This window comes from Cyprinus carpio, chromosome A18 (assembly GCF_018340385.1).
Source record: "Cyprinus carpio isolate SPL01 chromosome A18, ASM1834038v1, whole genome shotgun sequence".
In the NCBI taxonomy this organism is placed as follows: Eukaryota; Metazoa; Chordata; class Actinopteri; order Cypriniformes; family Cyprinidae; genus Cyprinus; species Cyprinus carpio.
In genome coordinates this window covers 4,852,172-4,872,571 of record NC_056589.1, presented here as the reverse complement: position 1 = coordinate 4,872,571, position 20,400 = coordinate 4,852,172, and the positions used below count along the sequence as shown (strand labels likewise).

Genomic DNA, 20,400 nt, shown 5'->3' with positions numbered 1-20,400 from the left:
CAGCGGCCCGCTCGGGAGCGTCCTCCTGGACGGCAGCGGCCCGCTCGGGAACGTCCTCCTGGACGGCAGCGGCCCGCTCGGGAACGTCCTCCGGGCTTTGAGGAACGGTAGACGCCTGTCTCCTCCTCCTGCGGCCTCTATGATGGCGTGCCGGTGGCTCCTTGACGGAAAACTCAGGCGTTGAGTCAACCATCTTGTCTGCCAACACAGGTGTAGATTCGACCATCCTGTGCAGTGGTGCTGGGCTGGCGGCCATCTTGTGCTGTGGTGCTGGGCTGGCGGCCATCTTGTGCTGTGGCGCTGGGCTGGCGGCCATCTTGTGCTGTGGTGCTGCACTGGTGGCCATCTTGGCCATTGGCGCTGGCTCAGCGGCCGTGATGTGAACACTCCCGGGAATCTGGGATCTGGCACATCCTGGAAAAGTAACTTAATACTGTCTCCGCGGCCATCTTGGGCTGTGACGCTGGGCTGGCAGCCATTATTGTGCTGTGGCGCTGGGCTGGCGGCCATCTTGTGCTGTGGCGCTAGGCTGGCGGCCATCTTGTGCTGTGGCGCTAGGCTGGCGGCCATCTTGTGCTGTGGCGCTGGATCAGCCGATGTATCCCACCGAGCACGATGGTGCAGGTAATTAATTAGTAAAACCCCAAAAGTCCAGGATCTCCAGCCCCATCATCTCCCATTGAGGCAAAGGATCATCTAGGCAATTGTTAAATAAGTCTTTCAGTGCTGCATCATTATAACCTAGCCCCCCCGACTGCCATGGTCCAAAAACAATTGCGCCAGGCCCCCCACCTCACTCCCCCCCTTTGACGAAGGGTGGTTAAGTTCCGGAATCTCCCCCTCCGTTCCTCCATGGTGGCTGGGGAACAGATTCGAAATCCCACAACCGCTGGATCTAGGCATGACGGAGTCCTTCTGTCACGAAACGCACACAGACAGGTAGATCCATTTGCAGTGTTTTATTGGGGCAATCCAAAAAATCATAAACTTAGCCAGGCAATGGTCAACATCCAGGTAATCAGTCCAAAACAAGAAACATAGACAACAAATCAGAAAACGAAAAAACCAGGGAGCCAGGAAAACGCAGGGTGACATTCAACAAGGACTCCGTAACAAAGACAGAACAACCAGGGTATTTAAAGACAGGTGCAAACAAGGTAAGTGGTGACAGCTGAATACAATGAACAGTGATGAGCAGCTAAGGCTAGTGGGAAATGGAGTTCTGACGAAGATGAAGGACATTTCACATTCACATTTCATGATCTAAAACAACTGAAAAGAATGGTACACAACACAGTATATGTCCTCAACTTTGCTTCCACTTTTGTAATAAGTTCTTAATGACATTATCTTCTACAAAGCAACATTATATTGTGTGGAAAAACAACACATAACACTTGATTATAATGTATTAGCAAAGGATTTGATGCTGGTTAATAAAACAATCCATATCTTGTTAAAATTATTACATAACACAATGAGGATCTCAAAAGATGGTTAAGAAAATATCCAAATATACAAAGCTGACAGCTTCATGTAAGCTAACTCTAAATCGCCTATATATATATATATATATATATTTTTTTTTTTTTTTTTTATTAAAATATCATATTTGCACCCTTTTGTTCTGTTAGATATCTTTACTTTATTTTCTTGCCATTGTGTAAATAATTAAGTTAAAATGAATAAAGTTTTTACGTTCCTCAGTGTAGGCAGAGCACTACTGATAATCTGGTATAAACTATAAATTACAAAACCAGGATATTCATTTTCTAAAACATACAGAGCTCAAAAAGCATTGCATAACAGGAATGACAGCAACATCTAGTAGGAAAGTTTATTATATTTATTACAATACTCTATGTATGTGCATGTCTCTTCAAGCCATCAAATCTCATTCACTAACAGCTACAGACTTTAAAGATAACATCATTATGTGAGTGTCTGGCTGAGGACTAATCACAAAAGCCACATAACATTAATATCAATTAAGATATGTCAAAACTGTTATATTAGTTATACAGTGAAGGCAAAGTAAGTGCTTTAATACTTAACTCACATCAGAGCTCTAATGGAATCAATTGCTACTGTAAAGATGAGAGAAGCAGGCTTGCATATGGGTGCTACACTGCGCTCTGGATGTGCCCAGCGCTGTCAAGAATTGCATCTAGCACATGTAGCTTAATGAAAAGCCAAATGGAGAAGCCACACTGTCCAGCAAGGCATGATGGTCTACTGGAAGACTGACCCCTCGCTTAGCTGGATAAAGCTACTGGTGGTCTCCTCCTGGGGGTCGTCTTCAGGGGCAATCTGGGCCCAGCTGCCTGAGCCACTTTCCTCACTGCTAGCGCTGAGAGAGCGTCGCTCCACCTCCACACCTGCAGAGGGCGCTGTGGCCACTGAGGAGGCCCTGTCTTTGTCACTGCTGAAGGGGTAAAGACGACACATGGCAAAACTGCAGTGTCACAATGAGCCAGTAATTCTACCTGACGACTGATCCTGAGGCAGTATAGCTGATGATCTCTTCTATGTAAAAATGCTCTTTATTATTACATTTGCTAACTTTGCCCCAAAGTATCTCTCACTGCCTAGAGCCTGGGACAAGAAAAGTGAAAATCAAGGGAACATAGGTATAAAGGTATATAAATCTATATTTCCAATTTTTTTGTTTAGCAGGGTAGAAAATTGATGGTAAAAGTGGGTGTTCCAGTGGAGAACCACTTTACAGAGATGTGCTAATTGGATATATAAACACCATTTGTGACAATACATGAAGCAAAATGTTTTGTGTTATCTTCTGAAAAAGAAGTCATGAATTGAAAATTCTCCATGATCTATAAGAGGTCACTGTGCTATAGAAAAACAACGGAAGTTTTGAAACACCCTTGTTAGTCCAAAAATGCTTTTATTGAAACCGAGCTGCCAAAACAACTCATTCTATACTTCCTTTTCTTCATTATGTAATAAAGGTTAATACATCAGCACAAGACTGCCTTCACAGACACAGACCAGTGCCTACTTCATCATTCCCTCTTTGGCCCTCCCACTGGCATGGTAAAATCAAGGTAGACTACAATTTTAGAAAAAAGCAGTTCATGAGACCTTTAACATTTGTGCAATCCTTCTCTCTTGTTTTTTTTTTTCCCCCGAATTTACTTTTGCACACATTGTGCTGTGAGCAGTTATAAGAATTAAGGCTTAACCTCTGAAAGAAAGGTTGTGGGTACTTTTATGTAGACTGTACCTGCTTTTGGTTGCTGTCTCATTTTCTTTGCCACTTTGTGGCTGGATCTGGTGGGGTGCTTCTGTGTGGTGGGGCCCAACCCTCCCCCTGTCTTCTGAGGCCTCTTCTCTTTGATCTGGTTCAATGTGGATCAAGGGTACCTCCCTCTGTCCACGCCATGCTTGCCTCACACATGATGAACTGTAAGAGCTACTGCTTTTTTCTTGATGCTCTCTACTTGGCCAGTTTCCACAATTTTCACGACGAGACTGTTTAAAGCCATGTCTCCTTTCTCCAACTGGAACATGACAAGCAGCCACAACGCCATCCTGCTGGCCTCCAAGCAGGGATTTGCCACTCTCTACGATGTCTGCCGCTAGACGGTTAGCAAAGAGCTGTACATGTGGCTGTGAGTCTGCTGAATCGAGCTCCATACTGTCCTCTGAGGGCTCCGCAATTATCTTATTCTTGCGCATAAGAGACTCTATAGAGCTGGCCCAGGTTTCGTGAATCAGCATGTCTGTGATTTGGTCCGTTTGGCCACGCTTATACAAGCATGAGTCTGACTTGCAGAGTCCCGTTGATGACACAGAGTTGGTTGGATAGATGTTGAGCGAGTCCCCGTGTACGTTTCGTGCAAAACCATCAAATGAATTGGCCTTGATGGGTGAGTTTACACTCAGTCTGGAATCTGAAGATCTCCTGTCAGGAACAGAAGACTGACGGACACAAAATGGGGTTCTGGGAGATGGGGGTAATAGGCTATTACTCCACTCTTTGGTCTTGGTCAAATTATAGTCCTTGTTCTCTTTATCCATGTCTCTCAGCATGAAGCGATAAAACTCCTCAGTGATACTCTCAGTGCTGGACTGCTTAGAGAGACAAGATGATGTGCGCACATTGAGGTGTCCATTTTTTTTACTGGCAGCTTGCTGAACAGCTGCTGCAAGGATGCTGCTGGCATTTTTCCCAGCATAGTAGTCCAGTAGAAGGTCAAACTCTCGACCTTCTGTCTCCATCTGGTTAAACATAAACCGAGAGAACTCATCCGTAATGCTCTCACAACTGGACTGCTTGGAGATAGAGCTACCTCTGCTTAAATTATACCCAAGCCTGTTTCCGGGTCCCAAAGTGTTTGAAGTTCCAGAGGGATCTGCGTCCTCCTCTGGAATGCTCTCATAGCTTGACGCTTTCCCCCTGCTGCTCCATCTCTCACACTGGAGGCGGCTGCGAGATGACTGGCCAGCTTTGGAAGTGTCCACCACACTCAATTCTGGGCAGTTCATTATCCTGGCTGTGACCTCTGATGCAAAGAGTGCAAATGGATCAGAGGTGGTAGGTTCGTCGAGATTGACAGTTTCGTCCACGACGCGGTTGACCAGGCGCTCCATGAGTTCAGGCTGTTCTTCGGTTTTACGTTTGATTTCACTGAGACGTGGAGGTCTGTGTTTCTTGGTGACTGCAGTGCCATTTTGTGTCTCTTTCCGGCGGAGGGCTGCGGCTGTGCGGCAGGGCAGAAGCAGTCCCTCATGACCTTCCGATCCACCCTTTAAAGCACAGAACCATGGCTGCTTTCCGCTCGAGTTCTCCAGGCATATCGCTGCCAGCTCTGTAGCCATGGAGACCACTGTGGTCGCCAAGTCTTCAGCGAAGCATGTGACAGGAGTTTTGGACTCACATGAATCCATTTTAAGTGCCACAAGTGCTCCTGAAGAGGACGATAAAAACTGCTGCCTGGTCTCGCTCTCTCCTCCTGCCCTCCCTCGTGTCATGTGAAGTGGTGAGCTTTCAGCTGAAGGAAGCACAGAGTCTGCGTTCTTGTCAATCTTGCCCAGCTGTCCTTGCAGTTCAGACTGCTCTATGACCATAGCGGCAGTCACTCTGTTCAGACTAAGTCTGTAAGGTTCTTTCAGTTTTGGCTCATTTTCTCTCTCATCCTGTACATGCTTCTGCTCTCTCTCTCTTTTCCCTATGAGAGCAGACAACATCTCCACACTGCTTCGCCTCTCGCCATGATTATAAGCCTGGCTTGGCTCAATCAAATGCTGTAATTGTCTCAAAGCTTCTCTGCCAGAGATATCAGCCTCATATTCCCTAAAGCTGATGCTGCCTTCTTGCCTATCATACGATCCCATATAATATTTTGAAATGTCACTGATTTTCCTTGATGTTACACATAAGACATCAAAGAGCAAATTATTCACACAATCCAAGAGGAAACCCTCAATGTTTGGGGCATCTTTTCCTGGACCCTCAAGCTCTTTTTTTTTCTCAGCCTTCTCAATGGCATACTGGAAGATATTATCTGATATTTCCTGGGTAAAATGATCAAGATCCTGTTGCTCCTGATAGGGCCTTCTTGAATTTGTGATGCCATCCACTATTTTGTTTTGTGTGGTCTCAAGGAAGTTTGCAACACTTGAGTAACTTTGTCTGTGGGTGAGTACAGCTGAAGCTTCCCTGAGGAGAACTTCAGCAACATTGGCTCTGAAGGCCTCAACGCTGGTGCCCTCTGCAATGCTACAGTGGAGAGGCACTGCAGTTGAAGCTTGGGCAACTGACAGAAGTCCCACAGAGGCAGAGTACATATCTGTCGAGTCGTCATTATTCCCAGAGTCATCTGCTAGATCTACTGCGGCTACGGCGCCAACAACCTGAGACATTCCACATACTGCAGAGGAAAACGAATACTCCCCTTGTTCAGTCTCACTCTCTTCTTCTTCATCCTCATACTCATCTTCTTCTCCTGACACCAGTGTGAGTTGTTCTGTGACCTGAGGGGTGGTAATGGTACCGATGACACTCGCAGCACATGCCAAAGCTATTTCTACTGGCTTAGTGGCATGTCCAATTGTTGAGTTGTGCTGGGGGTGACTACCATGCTTCATTTTGGCACTGTTTACTCTATCATGCTCTGATGTCCCTTGTGACTGAGCTTCTGGCCACTCTGTTACCTCCTCACTGTTGTCAGGACTCTGGACAATCACGATTTTAGGAAGTTCAAAAGAGCAGGCTCGAGCCCTCAGTGGCTCTTCACTGGAATGCTGCGAGGTGGTGGACACACTCACAGCTGCCTCTGTGACAAAAGAAGGTTCGTCTTGTGACAAATGAATAAAAGCATCCTGCAGGACTGACTCAGCCAGATTGGTGGCATAGTGACCGGCTGACTCGCTGGTGTGATGATTGACTTTTTTTGGGGTAGCAGGTGGGCCTCTTGAGGAGGAGGAATATGTTCTTGAAAGCCTTTGGGAGTTGGAAGAGGTGCATAGGGTCTCAGAGTCCTCACTATCCTCTCTCTCTATTTCACTCCTTCTTTGTGCGTGGGCTGCTCTCAACACCTTAACCGACTCGGGCATGATAGAAATCTCAGGATCTGCAGAAAGAAAGACATGTGGCAGGGTTGGTGAAGAATATGGTGGGGGGTACAGAGAGAGAGAGGAAATAGATTAAAGTTAGACCTCTGAAAACGGTTTCATAATCCTACACATAAAGTCCAATTTAATGCACATGTAAATGAAACCCATTCACAGGCCAAGTAAGAAATAAGTCACAGAAAGACAGAAACAAGGTATGAGGAAGTGTGAGTGAAAATAAAGGACAAAACTGAGAAAGGAGGTAATAAGTGACAAGATTTATCCTCTCCTGTCGCCTGCTATGTCCAATGTATATAGTGAGGGTCCAGTCAGAGCTATTCATAACACACTGTTGTTTTTAATCCTTTTCCATAACCAAGACCATACAAATGCAGATCTCTATCTGGGCCGATCTGATTATGAATAGTACATTGTCTTTGAGGAGAGCATAACCTTCACACAGTGTTACTTCTAATTTCATATGAGAGATTAATTATAGATTAGCCCAGCAGAGCCCAGTGTGTCTTGTCTCTTTAATATTAGACTTGGGGTGAGTATCGCCACATGTAGACATTCATGGGTTTGGCTTACTGTTAGAGGCCAACGCAGTAACACAAAATAACGCAAGACAAACAAGCTTTCAGACATGCACAATGGAAATGCACAAGACATTTTGGGCACAGTGCTTCTTTGTTAGACAGTCTTCCATGGCATATTCCCAAAAACAACCTTAATAAAATGTTTTGGTATTCTTCCCGTTCGTCTCTCTTTCTCTATCACACACATACTCATTAACATAGACTGAAGTGAATTAATTGTTTCACTGCTGTATGTTCTTGTGCATCCATGCTGTTGCTTGGTTACTTTGTATCTAAATAAGTATAGGAGATTGCCGTTCTGATTAAGATTATTATAACCAGTGCAACCTAGACAAAAGTCGGGATCCAAATTATTCCCAAAGGCAAAACTAAAGACTTTATTTATATGCTATTTAGGGATGCAAATTTATGTGACATGCCCAAATTGTTTTGAAAACCATAATCTCATTGGTAGTGACTAGGGCTACATTGCGTTACTAAACTAAGAAATAGCCTCAGGGTGGAAACACTCCCAAACAGTCCTCCAAATAGGGCCACTCTTATCGAAGCAGGCTCACAGATACCAAGAAAACGTAAATGGCTGAATGCTCTTTCAGCCATAACTCAAGCAATTTTCCATCTATTCACAAGTTGGACAGGAGGAAAGATGCAGTGAAAGTTGAGTTTTCTCATTACATGTGAGCAACAGGGACATAGAAAATACCATTCAGAAGATAAGATATGGAATTAGAATGAGGTTGCTGACAGGATTTCTGGATGGAACTGGATTTCTGGGTGGACTGGTAGATACCATTTCTGAATGGGTCATCCTCGCTGTCTTCCCCAAGCTGTTCAGAGGCAGTGAGGAAGTCTTCTTCTATGGATGAAACAGAGCGGTTGGTGTCATCTTCAGCAGGGCGCTGACCAGCCAATCGGCCATGCCTCTGCCTCTCTTGCCCTGACTGTAGTCCAATCAGGAATTTGTTGATCTCAAAAATGACACTGTTGGTTTGGGTTGGGCGGCGCCCACAGGAACAGTGCACCAGACAGACATCCACTGTTCTCTGGCTCTGAGATACACATACATAAGCATAAACACAGTTCAACCAGGCAGACTGTAAGCTGTAAAATTCTTTCAGATGTTCCGGTCTATATTCATATCTTACCTGTGGGTGGCTGGGGTCATGCTGGCAGGAGTCCGGTGACTCTAGGCTGCTGAGAAGCAGAATCTCATTTTCTTTGGGTTGCCGCACTCCGAGAGACTCAATTAACCGTGGCAGCTCTGGGCACACTGAGGCTAGTTTCTGTGGGGAAATTTATGCTAATATTCAAGTCACATAAATGTGGGTCTTTGCTTGCATTATCTCTGTAATTTGTGTTGTTTCTAATTTCCCTTTTTAATTAGATGAAACATTGTTTATGTCGTACACTTAGGAGATGATGTAAGACATTCATATATTTGTTATTAACTTTAAATGAATTAGAAATGAGAGGATGGAGGGGGGTAGATATTTATTTGGATATTAATGAAAAAGCCAAATGGGAATGACAAAACACTAGACTATTTATTAGTCATTGTTTAAAATTTCGTAGATGTTTTCATTCAAAGCAAGCTATGTTTTTTATAGCAGTATATGCATGCAAGAAGAATCTCCCACCTTAACGTAGCTGTCGTCATGCCGATCAGGGGTATGTCTGTCCAGGTTTACGAAGCAAATCTGGGAAAAGAGAGGCTGAGCTTAGAGAAAAAAACACATACCTTAAAAGTAAAGTATCTGTACACGCGTTTTAGCACACAAACACACAACAGCAGCACTGGAAATCTTCTCATCTGTCGCAGCTTTTGAATGTCATGATACATTCCATATATTCATCACTTTCATTTACAACATGTCAAATCTTCTGCAGCATTGCCTAAAAGTGACATTTGCTCTGAATGTAGTGAATAATGACTTAAAGGACAAGTCAACCAGTTTTGTTTTGATACAATGTCTGTAGTATATGTAAATGAAAAATGTGTATTGTTTTTTCAATGTTACCTGCACATTTGTCAGCGAAAGTTGCACTTTTGATAGCTCCAGGCTTTTGTTAAAACACAGTTTCTATAGATCGAACATCCACATTTTTGTATACCAGATCAATGGGTATCAGATCAAGCACTGACGTTTTTCTATGTATCTTCTGGTCATGTAGCATTGATTTTAAATAATCTGTGGTGAGTTACCCCTTAAAATGTTAGTATTTTCCTCTCACAAAGCTACAGCTGGGCTTCAGAAAACCTGGAATACAGTGTACGTGTTACACAGACCATTTTAATGGCAATTTTAAGGTTTTTTTTTTTGGTCAGGTTTGACAACTGTGTCACTATGAACTACCACTGTATGGAAAATATTTCTTTTTTTGTGTTCCACTGACAAAAAAGCTACAGGTTTAGAATGGCACAAGGTTGAGTAACTTTAAGCCATTGCATATAAAAAGCTGTGTCTCTTTCTCCCTCATGTTTACACAGCTTGAACAGCACTTAATGTCATTTATTTATCACTCTTTACTGTTAAACAAGGCTTTCTCGCTCTCATTTCTGTCTGTGTTCATCTCACATCACTCTATTCACTTGACATCATTTTGATTTTGAGAGTTTTAAATGGTTCTTTAATGTGGGGACACACTGACTCTCACACATACACACACTGATTCTGATGACTCATCGCTATCTTAAAAGCATATCATGTTGTTAGTCACATGTTTATTTCAAATGTGTCCTTGTGAATGTGTGTGTGCTCTTCTTTCACTCCATTTAAAACACTTAAGATCACATTAGTGACAAATGTCTTTGGAATCTGTAGGTTTCTCTGAGCAAGGATGGATTTCACCCTCAGGTACCACAGATGTAGCACTTCATCTCTTTTATTCCAGCTCCTGGTTCTTAATGCAACAGTAAATGACCTATTGCATCCAGAAGGGTTTATATACTAAGTGTATAAAGTATGTTAATAGTTCTGGCCTGAGGAGTGCATCTGCTATTGAAAGATAGACAATGACAGCAAGAGAGCGAGAGTAACCTGCCATAATTGTCCTGAACTGTCATATTCACATAAGAACCGATCTTGTGCTGGAGGTTTGGAGTGTCTCAGCTGTCAGGTGGCACCATTAATGCATTGTGGTGCTGATAGGTGGCTCAGTCACTGCTTTTTTCTGACAGACATGCCTAAACAAACAAATAAATAAAAAAACACAATGTGCATTCTTAAAATAAATCTAATCAGATTTTTTTAAAGATAATATGCATTGTGCTTAATATGCTGTAACAATATTAAGGTGCTGGTTTGCGTTTATTCTGAATGGTTGCTAAGACTGTTATGGTGTTCTGAGTAGTTGCTAGGTTCCATTTTCAGAGAGGAAATTAGCTCGTATATGATGCAGCAAGTGACACAATGGTTGCTCTATGTCATTAACATGCAAGGAAAAACTAAACAAAAATTATAATATTTTTTTTTTTAATTAGGATTAAAGCATTTAAAAAAAAATTAAAGCAAAATCATGTTTGGAAAAAATATTTATTACTGGTTATGTTATCAATTTAAACCAATAAGGTCATTTTGTACCGCACCCAATTTAGTTGAACTTCGAAAAAAAAAACTAAAAAAACATAAACTTTTTTTTTTTTAAATCAAGACCTATTAACAATGGCAAAAGCACACAACTTAATTACTAAAATTTATCAAGAATTAAAAACAAAATGGAAAATATAAACATAAAAACAAACTCAAAATATTGATACACATTTGAGATGCATCCTTCAGGTGAGTATAGTGATGTTACGGTGATGACTTTACTTATTAAATGAAATTGGAAAAGGAATGGAGGAGGTGAGACAAAGCAGGAGTTAACAGCTTAGCCTGAATTAGACTCTTACTATTTGCATCTGTCTAACACAACACAGAACACAATCCTTCAGCTTGCTCATTCTTGTACTCTTGCACATCTCGTCTGATTGCCCATCTGTCTGTCTGGATTTCTGTACCACACTATAACATTCATTTACTTCAGTGGACTTAAACACCACATACCGGATGCTCTCTCTCTCTCTCTCTATGTCTCTCTCTCTCTCTCTCTCTCTCTCTCTCTCTCACACACACACACACACACACACACACACACACACACACACACACACACACACACACACACACACACACACACCATATATTTGTTTGTGTATCATGGTGAGAACTTCCCATTTACGATTTCTGTTCATACTGTGCTAAGGGTATTTTCACCCAGGCTCATTGGAAAAATATGTGCTTCTACCTACATTTCAGCAAAACTCCAATAAAATACCTATAACATTCAATTCACTGCAGTTTCCAGATGAAATGAACACTAGAGGCAGTAACATTTTTTTATTCCTTTTCACGCAAATTATGATTAAAGGGGCAGATTATTGGTTAAAAAATATTGGTTTTCACGTGGTTCCTTGCTCCGTATGTATGGTATTTCCAATGTAGTAAACGTGCTCAGTAGCTCACCTGGTTACTGATGTGGAGCACTTGGGTACAAGTCATGATAAACATAAGTGATGATAAAAGAGACCAAAGACTTGAAGAAGAAAGCTAAAATGGCATGGTTGCTTCAGCCATTGTGTTTTTCTCTCATGTTTGCTTTAACACGGTTAGGTGGTACTTTATTTTCATGTTATTTTAACATCACTCACTGGACATTTAGTTCCTGAGCTATCACAATACTTAAAACAACCAGTCTTATAATACTTCGCCAAATTCACATTAAACAGAACACATTTTTAGTGCCACTCACTGGACATTTTACTAACCCTGAAAGTGTCACAAAATGTGCATAAACAACATAAGCAACATCCAACGAGCCTTTCAGCATCTTTATGTTTTCAATAAGATGCACAAAAACAGTAAAAACAAAAACAAAAAAAAAAACTATGCCTTGTTTTCCGCCATAGTTGGAGTTTTTCCATAGCCCATTGGGAAATTTAATTTGCTTTAATTTAGGATATATTGATCCAAATTCCAAAATATATTTATGTTTTGATGTGTTTAGAACTTCTGTAATTATATTTTTAAGAATCCTATACAGGATTAATGTGATTCTAATAGCCTACTCCAAATAAGATGGTCTCTGGCTGTCAGTGTAAATCCCAGTATAAATAAAGTTATTACCAGGCCCAGATGAAATATGCTGACTTTTTTTATTATGCGTTTTATAGGCTGACTCTGGGAGAAAATCTGTGTGATTCTATGGAATGGATTTATATGTTGTAATATGTGATAAACATAGTTGATTACTGCACTCAGCTGCAAGTATAATCAAACTGTCAAAAACACTTTATAAACAAACACATAAAGGATGGGAGAAGCATAAAACTTTGAGAATAGTGCAGGTTTCAATCCTGTGGAAATCAGCAGAGATTTCTGTGGGTGCAATCATGCCCTGTTAAAGCCACAAAGACTACAAATCGAGTACTTTAAAAATGCTTCTCACATCCTGGTCATTTGTTGTAAATACTACATCCCAATCACAGGGCACCAGACTGCGACTAAACGCTCGCATTTTGAAAGATCTGTTACAAACCTGAACAGGAACACCAAATGACTTGGTACTTAAGCAAACATTAACAACCCCGACATTCCAGACAGGATTTATAAGGAAGACAGCAGAAAACATGCACCAACAAACAAAACACAATTTCAAAACACCATTTTTACCCCAAATTTACTATGGTTTAAAGGATGCTTATCATGGTCTTTCATTTTTTTTAATTTTTTTTTTACAAATACCATGGTTAAAACAATGCCAAACTATGGTAAATTTTAATGAGGGTAAGAACAAAGTAGAATGATGAACTTAAAAGCCTCACAGTTATTTTCCTCCAAATATATATATGTGTGTGTAGATATATATGTGTAATATATGTGCTGTTCTAATGAACTGATGAAATCACTGGCTCTGTTTGCCTTCAGAAACTCCAAGCTGTGACTGAACTTCAATAATTAAGGTACTGATGAAGGGAAAACAATATCTGTTAAGAAGTCCCAAACTCAGTCTGCCCGCTGTGAGAATAATTTATTTTTCAGTACTATATAAATGATGTGCTAATTAACATCTCAAAACCAATGCATATTAATGTGTCTGCTGGATGAAATATGCAAACGCAATACCAATTTCATTATTATTATTGACTTCTGTTCTTAAAATTATCATTTTATCATTTCAAGCCTAAAAATATTTGTTTTGTCACATTTGTTAATTATGCACCTGACATCAGTATTTTTTCTAAAAACTTTTTTCGTCAATTTTTTATTGTCAATACACGCACAAGAGTTATTTACGCATATTCAGTACCAAAAAATAAATAAATAAAAAAATACTTCAAACATATTATCACTATTATACTTAGCTATTGTCCACAATAAATATTAAACAGCACAACTCTTTTCAACATAAGTCAGCTTATTAGAATCATTTCTGAAGATCAAGTGACACTGAAGACTGGAGTAATGATGCTGAAAATTCAGCTGCGCATCACAGAAATAAATTACATTTTAAAACATATTCAAATAGAAAATAGCTATTTTAAATTGTAACAATATTTCACAATATTGCTCTTTTTCTAATCAAATAAATGCAGCTTAGGTGAGAATGAGACTTTCTAACTACAAACTTTTAAACGTTAGTATACAATTATATTTTTATGTAATTTAAGTAATTTAAGTAATGCTTTTGTACATTTGATAACTTTTTTCAATTTATAAATGCTGTATACGTCATAGTGCTATTAGATACCTACAGGACTGTTTAGTTGTACCTATTTCTATTGCTTGCAATTAATTTCTCTGCCCATAATTTTATCACTGATATTTTGATGATATGACAGCCCTAGTTCAGACGATCTGTCACTGTCTCACATACGCACACGCCGAACAAATCCTCAAAATTGCTGGGTTACAGAGGTCAACTCACAACTTTGAACATTTCACTCTTCACTGGAGTGGGAGACGGCAAGACAGATGGGAGAGAGAGAAAAGAGGAGGGAGGCCGAGAAAGAGTGGAGGAGGAATTTGTGGGAATGAGATATCGAGACAGGGATGGAAGGACAGAGATGGCTGAGCATCGTCCTTGCCAAGGACAAACTCTTTTCACCCATTATCATCAGAGGGGAGACGGGACACACTTGCCACCATGGCTAAAAATGACCTCCGCTGGGATGCGCCGCCACCTTGCCGCTCGCTACACCACTGAGATAGAGAGAGAGAGACATGAAAATAATGGAAAGGGATGGAAAGAAACGGATAAAAGAACAAAGCTGGGGATCATGGGAGTGGAAAGATGTTGTTTTGAGATGTTGCCATATTGCACTACTGGAACAGAGCATACGTACTCTTTATCATTTCCGACTGAGTGGGTTCACACACAGATCTGCGCTTTCACATCCACTGAGGCTCTAAATGGGGCACAGAAGGAGTGAAAAAGCAGACACACGAACACACACTCCTGTCCAATGGCAGACCTGTGATGTGTCCTGTCATTTGAATTTATTAGAGCCCTTGACAGACGCTTACGTCACAGAGAACTCAGATGCTCGTGGTTCTGACATACGTGTGTGTGTGTGTTTATGTGTGTGAGCATCGCCCAAGGCAACAAGCCTTGGTTCGCTAGGTGCCCAGTGAGGAAGCAAATTCATCTGTGCCCGTGGTTATGACCACGCATGGCTGTCACATCCTGAAGACGATATCTGCCAGCAACCATTAACCAGTTAAAGCCCCGTCTTAAAATCCTTGGACACATTGTTGACATTCGGATGCAGATATCATCGTGAGAAACAGGCTGTTCTTTTCTCAAATCTCATTTTGTTTTAAAGTTTTGTTTAAAGAGGAATCTTTCCATTTCATGAAATTTTTGATTGTTGCTTAGGGAAAGGAAAAATGAGCACAGGAAGTTATGCTGTAGTTGTATTTTCTCTCCAAAGTTGCACACTGTTACTGCTGAAGCGTCTAAAACTGCTTATCTGCTAAACTAGGTTGTTTTTTTAAGTGTTATTTAAGGACATGTTTCTACGGAGCCCCGTACATTGGCATGTGTTACTATTTAGTTCCCTCGATTTATAAATTGTGTGCACGATTAACTTATTCGTTCCCTTAATTTGCTAAATCGTGCACACAATTTATAAGTCGAGAGAACAAATTAGTAAATTGTGTGCACGATTTAGCAAATTGAGGGAACGGAATAGTAATCGTGTGCAAGGTTAAGTACATCGAGGGAATGAATTAGTAAATCGTGCACACAATTTATTTATTTTTTCTTGCATGTCATGTGCGGGGCTCCGTATGTTTCAGAATGAGAATTTATGTATAAAAAACATTGCTACACCTATAAAATATTACAATTTAATATACATGGTGTTATATATAGAAATGCATATTTCAGAAAAAAAAAATCTGATCTGAGGACAACTAAGGAAATTTCTAATCAAAATGTCAATTTTCAAACCAATTTGTGCCTTTAAGTGTTGAGTATAATAAATCACTGTATCAGTGTTTCAGAACACTTCCTCTCCAGCCCCCAAAAACTGCAAAAACGGGTCACTGCAAACATTCTGACATCAAATAATTGAACATTTATTGACATTTAAATACATTTCAGTGCAGAATGTTTAATGAATCTGTCACAATGTAATGCAGGCTTTGCAAAGAGGCTGGTGAAGTATGGTGTAGTGGCAAATATATTGGACCTACAACCAAACAAAAAACAGCTCATTTTGAAAGGTCATCAATGGAGAATGATGCTTTATGGGTCTAGATGGTGTAGTTACAGCATCTACCACTAGCAGAGATTAACAACCTGGTAAATTATAAATGGACAGAGAGAAGATGGAATGTGTCGTATAAACCTAAATTATGTCTGGTTTTGAAGCAAAAAAATACCTTTTTACTCAGATTAGAATCAGGCCTCAAAGAAAAAAAAAATTATATGAGAAATGAACAGTGACCAAACCTCAATCACAGGAGTAGACCTAAAGCTCAGCTTGTCTGTTCCTCTCTGTTTCACAGTCTCCTAGATCATCTGTGACTGACTTATATAATGATAGGTGTCATTTCAGCCCAGCTTTAAGGGTCAGATAAGAGTTTCAAATAAGTGCTGTCATATCACTGACCTTAAAAAAGAGGTGAATATGGGGTTCATGGTTAGCTTGGCTGCAGTCAGATGGGATAGGACTGACAAACACATACAAAAGTCTGAATAAAAGACGATACTTGTCCTGAGTGATCACTGTGTTAGGGTGTGATCTCTTGACCAAACAGAGCTTTGGTCCAAAACATACACAGACATACACACACGTCAAAATACAGATACACATGGTCTCTGTCATGTCACACTACACACAGTGCCCTCCACAAACCATCTGTCTGTCTCTCAGGGCGTTGAAGCTCTCAGGAGGCGTTCCAAGAACCTCCTTGGCTCTGTAACAAGCCTCTGCTGCACGGAGACCCGGAACGATGACCATATCGAATGCAAGAAGAGAACGGGACGAGATCAAGAAAACAGAGAGGCAACAGACGAGATGTAAGAAGAGAGACAAGACTGGAAGAGATGAGAACAGACGAGATGTGGGAAGAGACTAAAGGAGTCAAACAGAAGCAAAAAGGGAAAAGACGTGATGACGTGAAGTGAGAAAAGATGAGGCAAGAAGACATGAGAAAAGAAAAGGCGAGGAGAAAAAAAGAAGAAAAATAAGGAAAAGCATAGAAAAAACAAAAAAAAAATAAAAAAAAAATAAAAGAGAAGAAAGACAAGAAGTGCAGAGAAAAGACAAGGCAAGGTGAGAAGAGAGACAAGAAGACACGAGTAAAGGTGAGACAAGGTGAAAAGATGAGAACAGAAGAGACAAGAAACAGACCAGATGAAAAGAGATGAGAAAAGTGAAACAAGCTGAGTCAAGAAGGGAAGGAAAGAGAAACAAGAAGACACAAGAAGAAAACATGAGTTAAGGCAATGAGACAAGAAGAGAAGAGAGACATGAAGACACAAAAAGAGGACACGACCAGGGACACAGAGGCCACAGACATAAAAAGACAAAAATAAACAAAACAAGAGACATGAAGACATAAAAAAGAGGACAAGAGACAAGGCGGGGAGGCGAGAAGAGAGACAAGAAGGCACAAGAAGAGGACACAAGTCAAGTCAAGGAGAATGAAGAAAAGAGAGACAAGAAGACACAAGAAAAGGGCATGAGATAAGGCAATGAGAGAAGAAGAATAGGGAGACATGAAGACACAAAAGAGGATACAAGACAACACAAGGAGATGAGAAGAGATAAGAGACATGAAGACATAAAAAGAGGACAAGAGTCAAGGCGGGGAGACGAGAAAAGAGACAAGAAGGCACAAAAAGAGGACACAAGACAAGTCAAGGAGAAAGAAAAGAAGAGAGACATGAAGACACAAAAAGAGGACACAAGACAAGGTGAGGAGATGAGAAGAGATAAGAGACATGAAGACATAAAAAAGAGGACAAAAAAAGAGACAAAGAAGACAAAAAAAAAAAAAACAAAAAAAAACAAGAAAAAAAAAAAAATAAAAGGATAAAACAAAAAAAAAACAAGATAAGAAAAAATAAAAAAAGAAAAGAGAGGAGAAGAGAATGGTAAAGATGAGACATTGTGAGATGAAAAGTGAAGAGAGACAAGAAGACACCTGAGAAGAGACGAGGCGAGTCAAGGAGATGATGAGAAGAGACAAGCAGAGACAGATGAGACAACAGCTAAGAAGAAAAGAGACAAGGAGAGATGTGGAGTTGAGAAGAGATTAGATGAGAAGACACAAGAAGAGGTGAGAATAGGTGAGAGACAAGACAATGAGAACAGATGAAAAGACAAAAGACAAGACAATGTGAGGAGACGAGAAGAGACAAACTGGGAAGAAGAGACAAGATGAGAAGAATAGACAAGAAGAGAAGAGGCAAGAAATGACAATGAAAGGAAAGAAAAAGTTAGACCAGAGGAAACAAGAAGAGAGGTGAGGAGACAAACAAGATGAGAAGAGAGAAGTGACAAGAGAAGAGTCAAGAAGACAGAAGATGAGAGGTGATGGAATGAGAGGATATGAGACAAAGGGAAAAGAGATGGAATAAGAAAAAGGGGAGATAAGAGGAGCCTTTTAATATAGTGAGAACTTCTACAAACAAATAGAGAAACACACACACACACACACACACACACACACACACACACACACACACACACACACACTCACACACTCTCTACCTTCTTAGCTATTGTCCACAACTGCACACTAACAAACAAACAAACAAAAAAAGCACTTGATTAATTACAGACTGAAGCTATCAATTATATCATTCCATTTCCACGATAACCTGACACAGCCTCCTGACTAACCCCAGCCTGCCACTGACCCCTGCCTCTCAAACAAACCCACATCATCAATAAAAACATTCATCATAATCAAACTAAATTTAATCAGGGATGATAATTTCTGGGAGGGTCTTTTCTGATTATTTTCTGATCTACTAATGAAATGGATGTATATTTAATCCCAGGTATGAGTGACCCACAAACGAGGCTTCTTAACTCATTTAACTCAGTCCTTCTCTTGAGAAACACACCGAACACCAGGCTGGCTGTCCAATTACCATTCTGTCCTCTTCCTTTACTTGAAACTGTCTGTTAAATGACAACTAATAATCTAAATTAGAATGAATGACAAATTAATTTCTCACACACAGTTTTTGTGGATGCATGATTCCTCCGTGTCCAGCAGAGATCAATGCACAAGTTAATTGCTGTAAAAAGTATGAAGATGAGAGAAAAACATTAGATTACACAAAATCTAATGTCTTGGGATTTTTCATCTTAAAGAAAACAGAGGATCAGAGGAGGAAGACAAGGGAGAAGAGCTAGAAAATTTCATGAATGGAACTAAGAGCTATTGAGTCCGTTTACATGTATGAACTTACATATAATGAAGTGACAATGTATAAGGTCATGTTAACACCTTAAACTATTCAATTATCAAGGAAAGGTCATGAATGGTTTAAACAAAACCCCTTGACGCTCTTAAATTGTTACCTGTTACCCTGCATGAAATCACTATCACACTAGTGGTCTGCCAGCTAATTCAATGTATTTTTGCAAGTACTCTATCAATTAAAGGTCTGTTTGATTTATTTATTTTTTTATAAATCTCATTTATTTAAAGCAAAAATACACTAAAAACAGTAATATTGTGAAATACTTTTTATTTGAAAATATTTGAAAATATTTATTTCTGTGAGGACAAAGCTGAATTTTCAGCATCATTCCTCCAGTCTTCAGTGTCACATGATCTTCAGAAATCATTCTAATATACTGATTTGCTGCTCAAGAAACATTTCTGATTATTACAGTATCAATGTTAAAAACTGTTGTTGCTTAATATTATTTGTGGAAACTGTGATACATTTTTTTCAGGATTCTTTGACGAATAGGAAGTACAAAATACTTATTTTCAAAAAATAAATCTTTTGTAACATTATAAATGTCTTTAATTTGATACCTCCTTGCTGAATTTAAGACGTATGAATTTCTTAAAAAAAAAAAAAAAACTTTGAATGGTAATGTATATGCTTATTATTTGATGTCAGGACCACAGAAAAATACCATGATTTCTGCAATAAAGATGATTCTGTATTTACTCTAGTGTTTGACATGTTGTAAAATTCCCATTCATCTGATTGAAAGATAATGTATATTTCTAATTTTATATGGTTAAAGAACCTATGCTTTGTGTAAACAAGTTAAAATGGTTAATGTGAAATTTATTTTTTAAATGACATTTGTCAGGCTAGAGGAAATATCTTTTTTTATGCATGTATAGCTTCAACCAACGTCATCCTCATGAAAGCCATTAGGCCATGCCTCTGCATTTTCACCAACAAAATGGAGTGATTACAGCATGTCTGGTGGGCTGTGGAGGATATACAGCTGATTACTGATAATGGCAGTGAAAGCAGCTGTGTGGATGTGATAGTGTGCTGTGGCTTTGATAAACAGCAGAGCTGTCATTTTTATACTACTTTACACTGGCTTTATACGTTCCCTATTCATTTCAAGTATGAAACTTTTTTCAAACATCTTAAGTCAAATCATTAATGATAAGTAAGTTCACCCAAAAATTTATTTCCACACCCATATGACTTTTGTTCATCTCCAAAATACAAATGAAGA

The 20,400-nt window shown here is 39.8% G+C and overlaps 1 protein-coding gene across 3 annotated transcripts in view; it reads right to left on the bottom strand.

Moving 5' to 3' along the window:
* LOC109109287 (A-kinase anchor protein SPHKAP) overlaps positions 1 to 20,400 on the bottom strand; it is a 118,845-nt gene that overhangs the window by 13,773 nt on the left and 84,672 nt on the right. For 2 of the 3 annotated variants that reach the window (XM_042774826.1, XM_042774825.1), the window contains exons 5-9: positions 8,813 to 8,872; positions 8,321 to 8,458; positions 7,966 to 8,224; positions 3,245 to 6,596; positions 2,249 to 2,425 (exon numbers count right to left, since the gene is read on the bottom strand). In XM_042774826.1, the coding sequence (XP_042630760.1) occupies positions 2,249 to 2,425; positions 3,245 to 6,596; positions 7,966 to 8,224; positions 8,321 to 8,458; positions 8,813 to 8,872 (3,986 nt within the window). The remainder of the gene's footprint in view (positions 1 to 2,248; positions 2,426 to 3,244; positions 6,597 to 7,965; positions 8,225 to 8,320; positions 8,459 to 8,812; positions 8,873 to 20,400) is intronic. The other variant, XM_042774827.1, reaches the window with a different exon arrangement.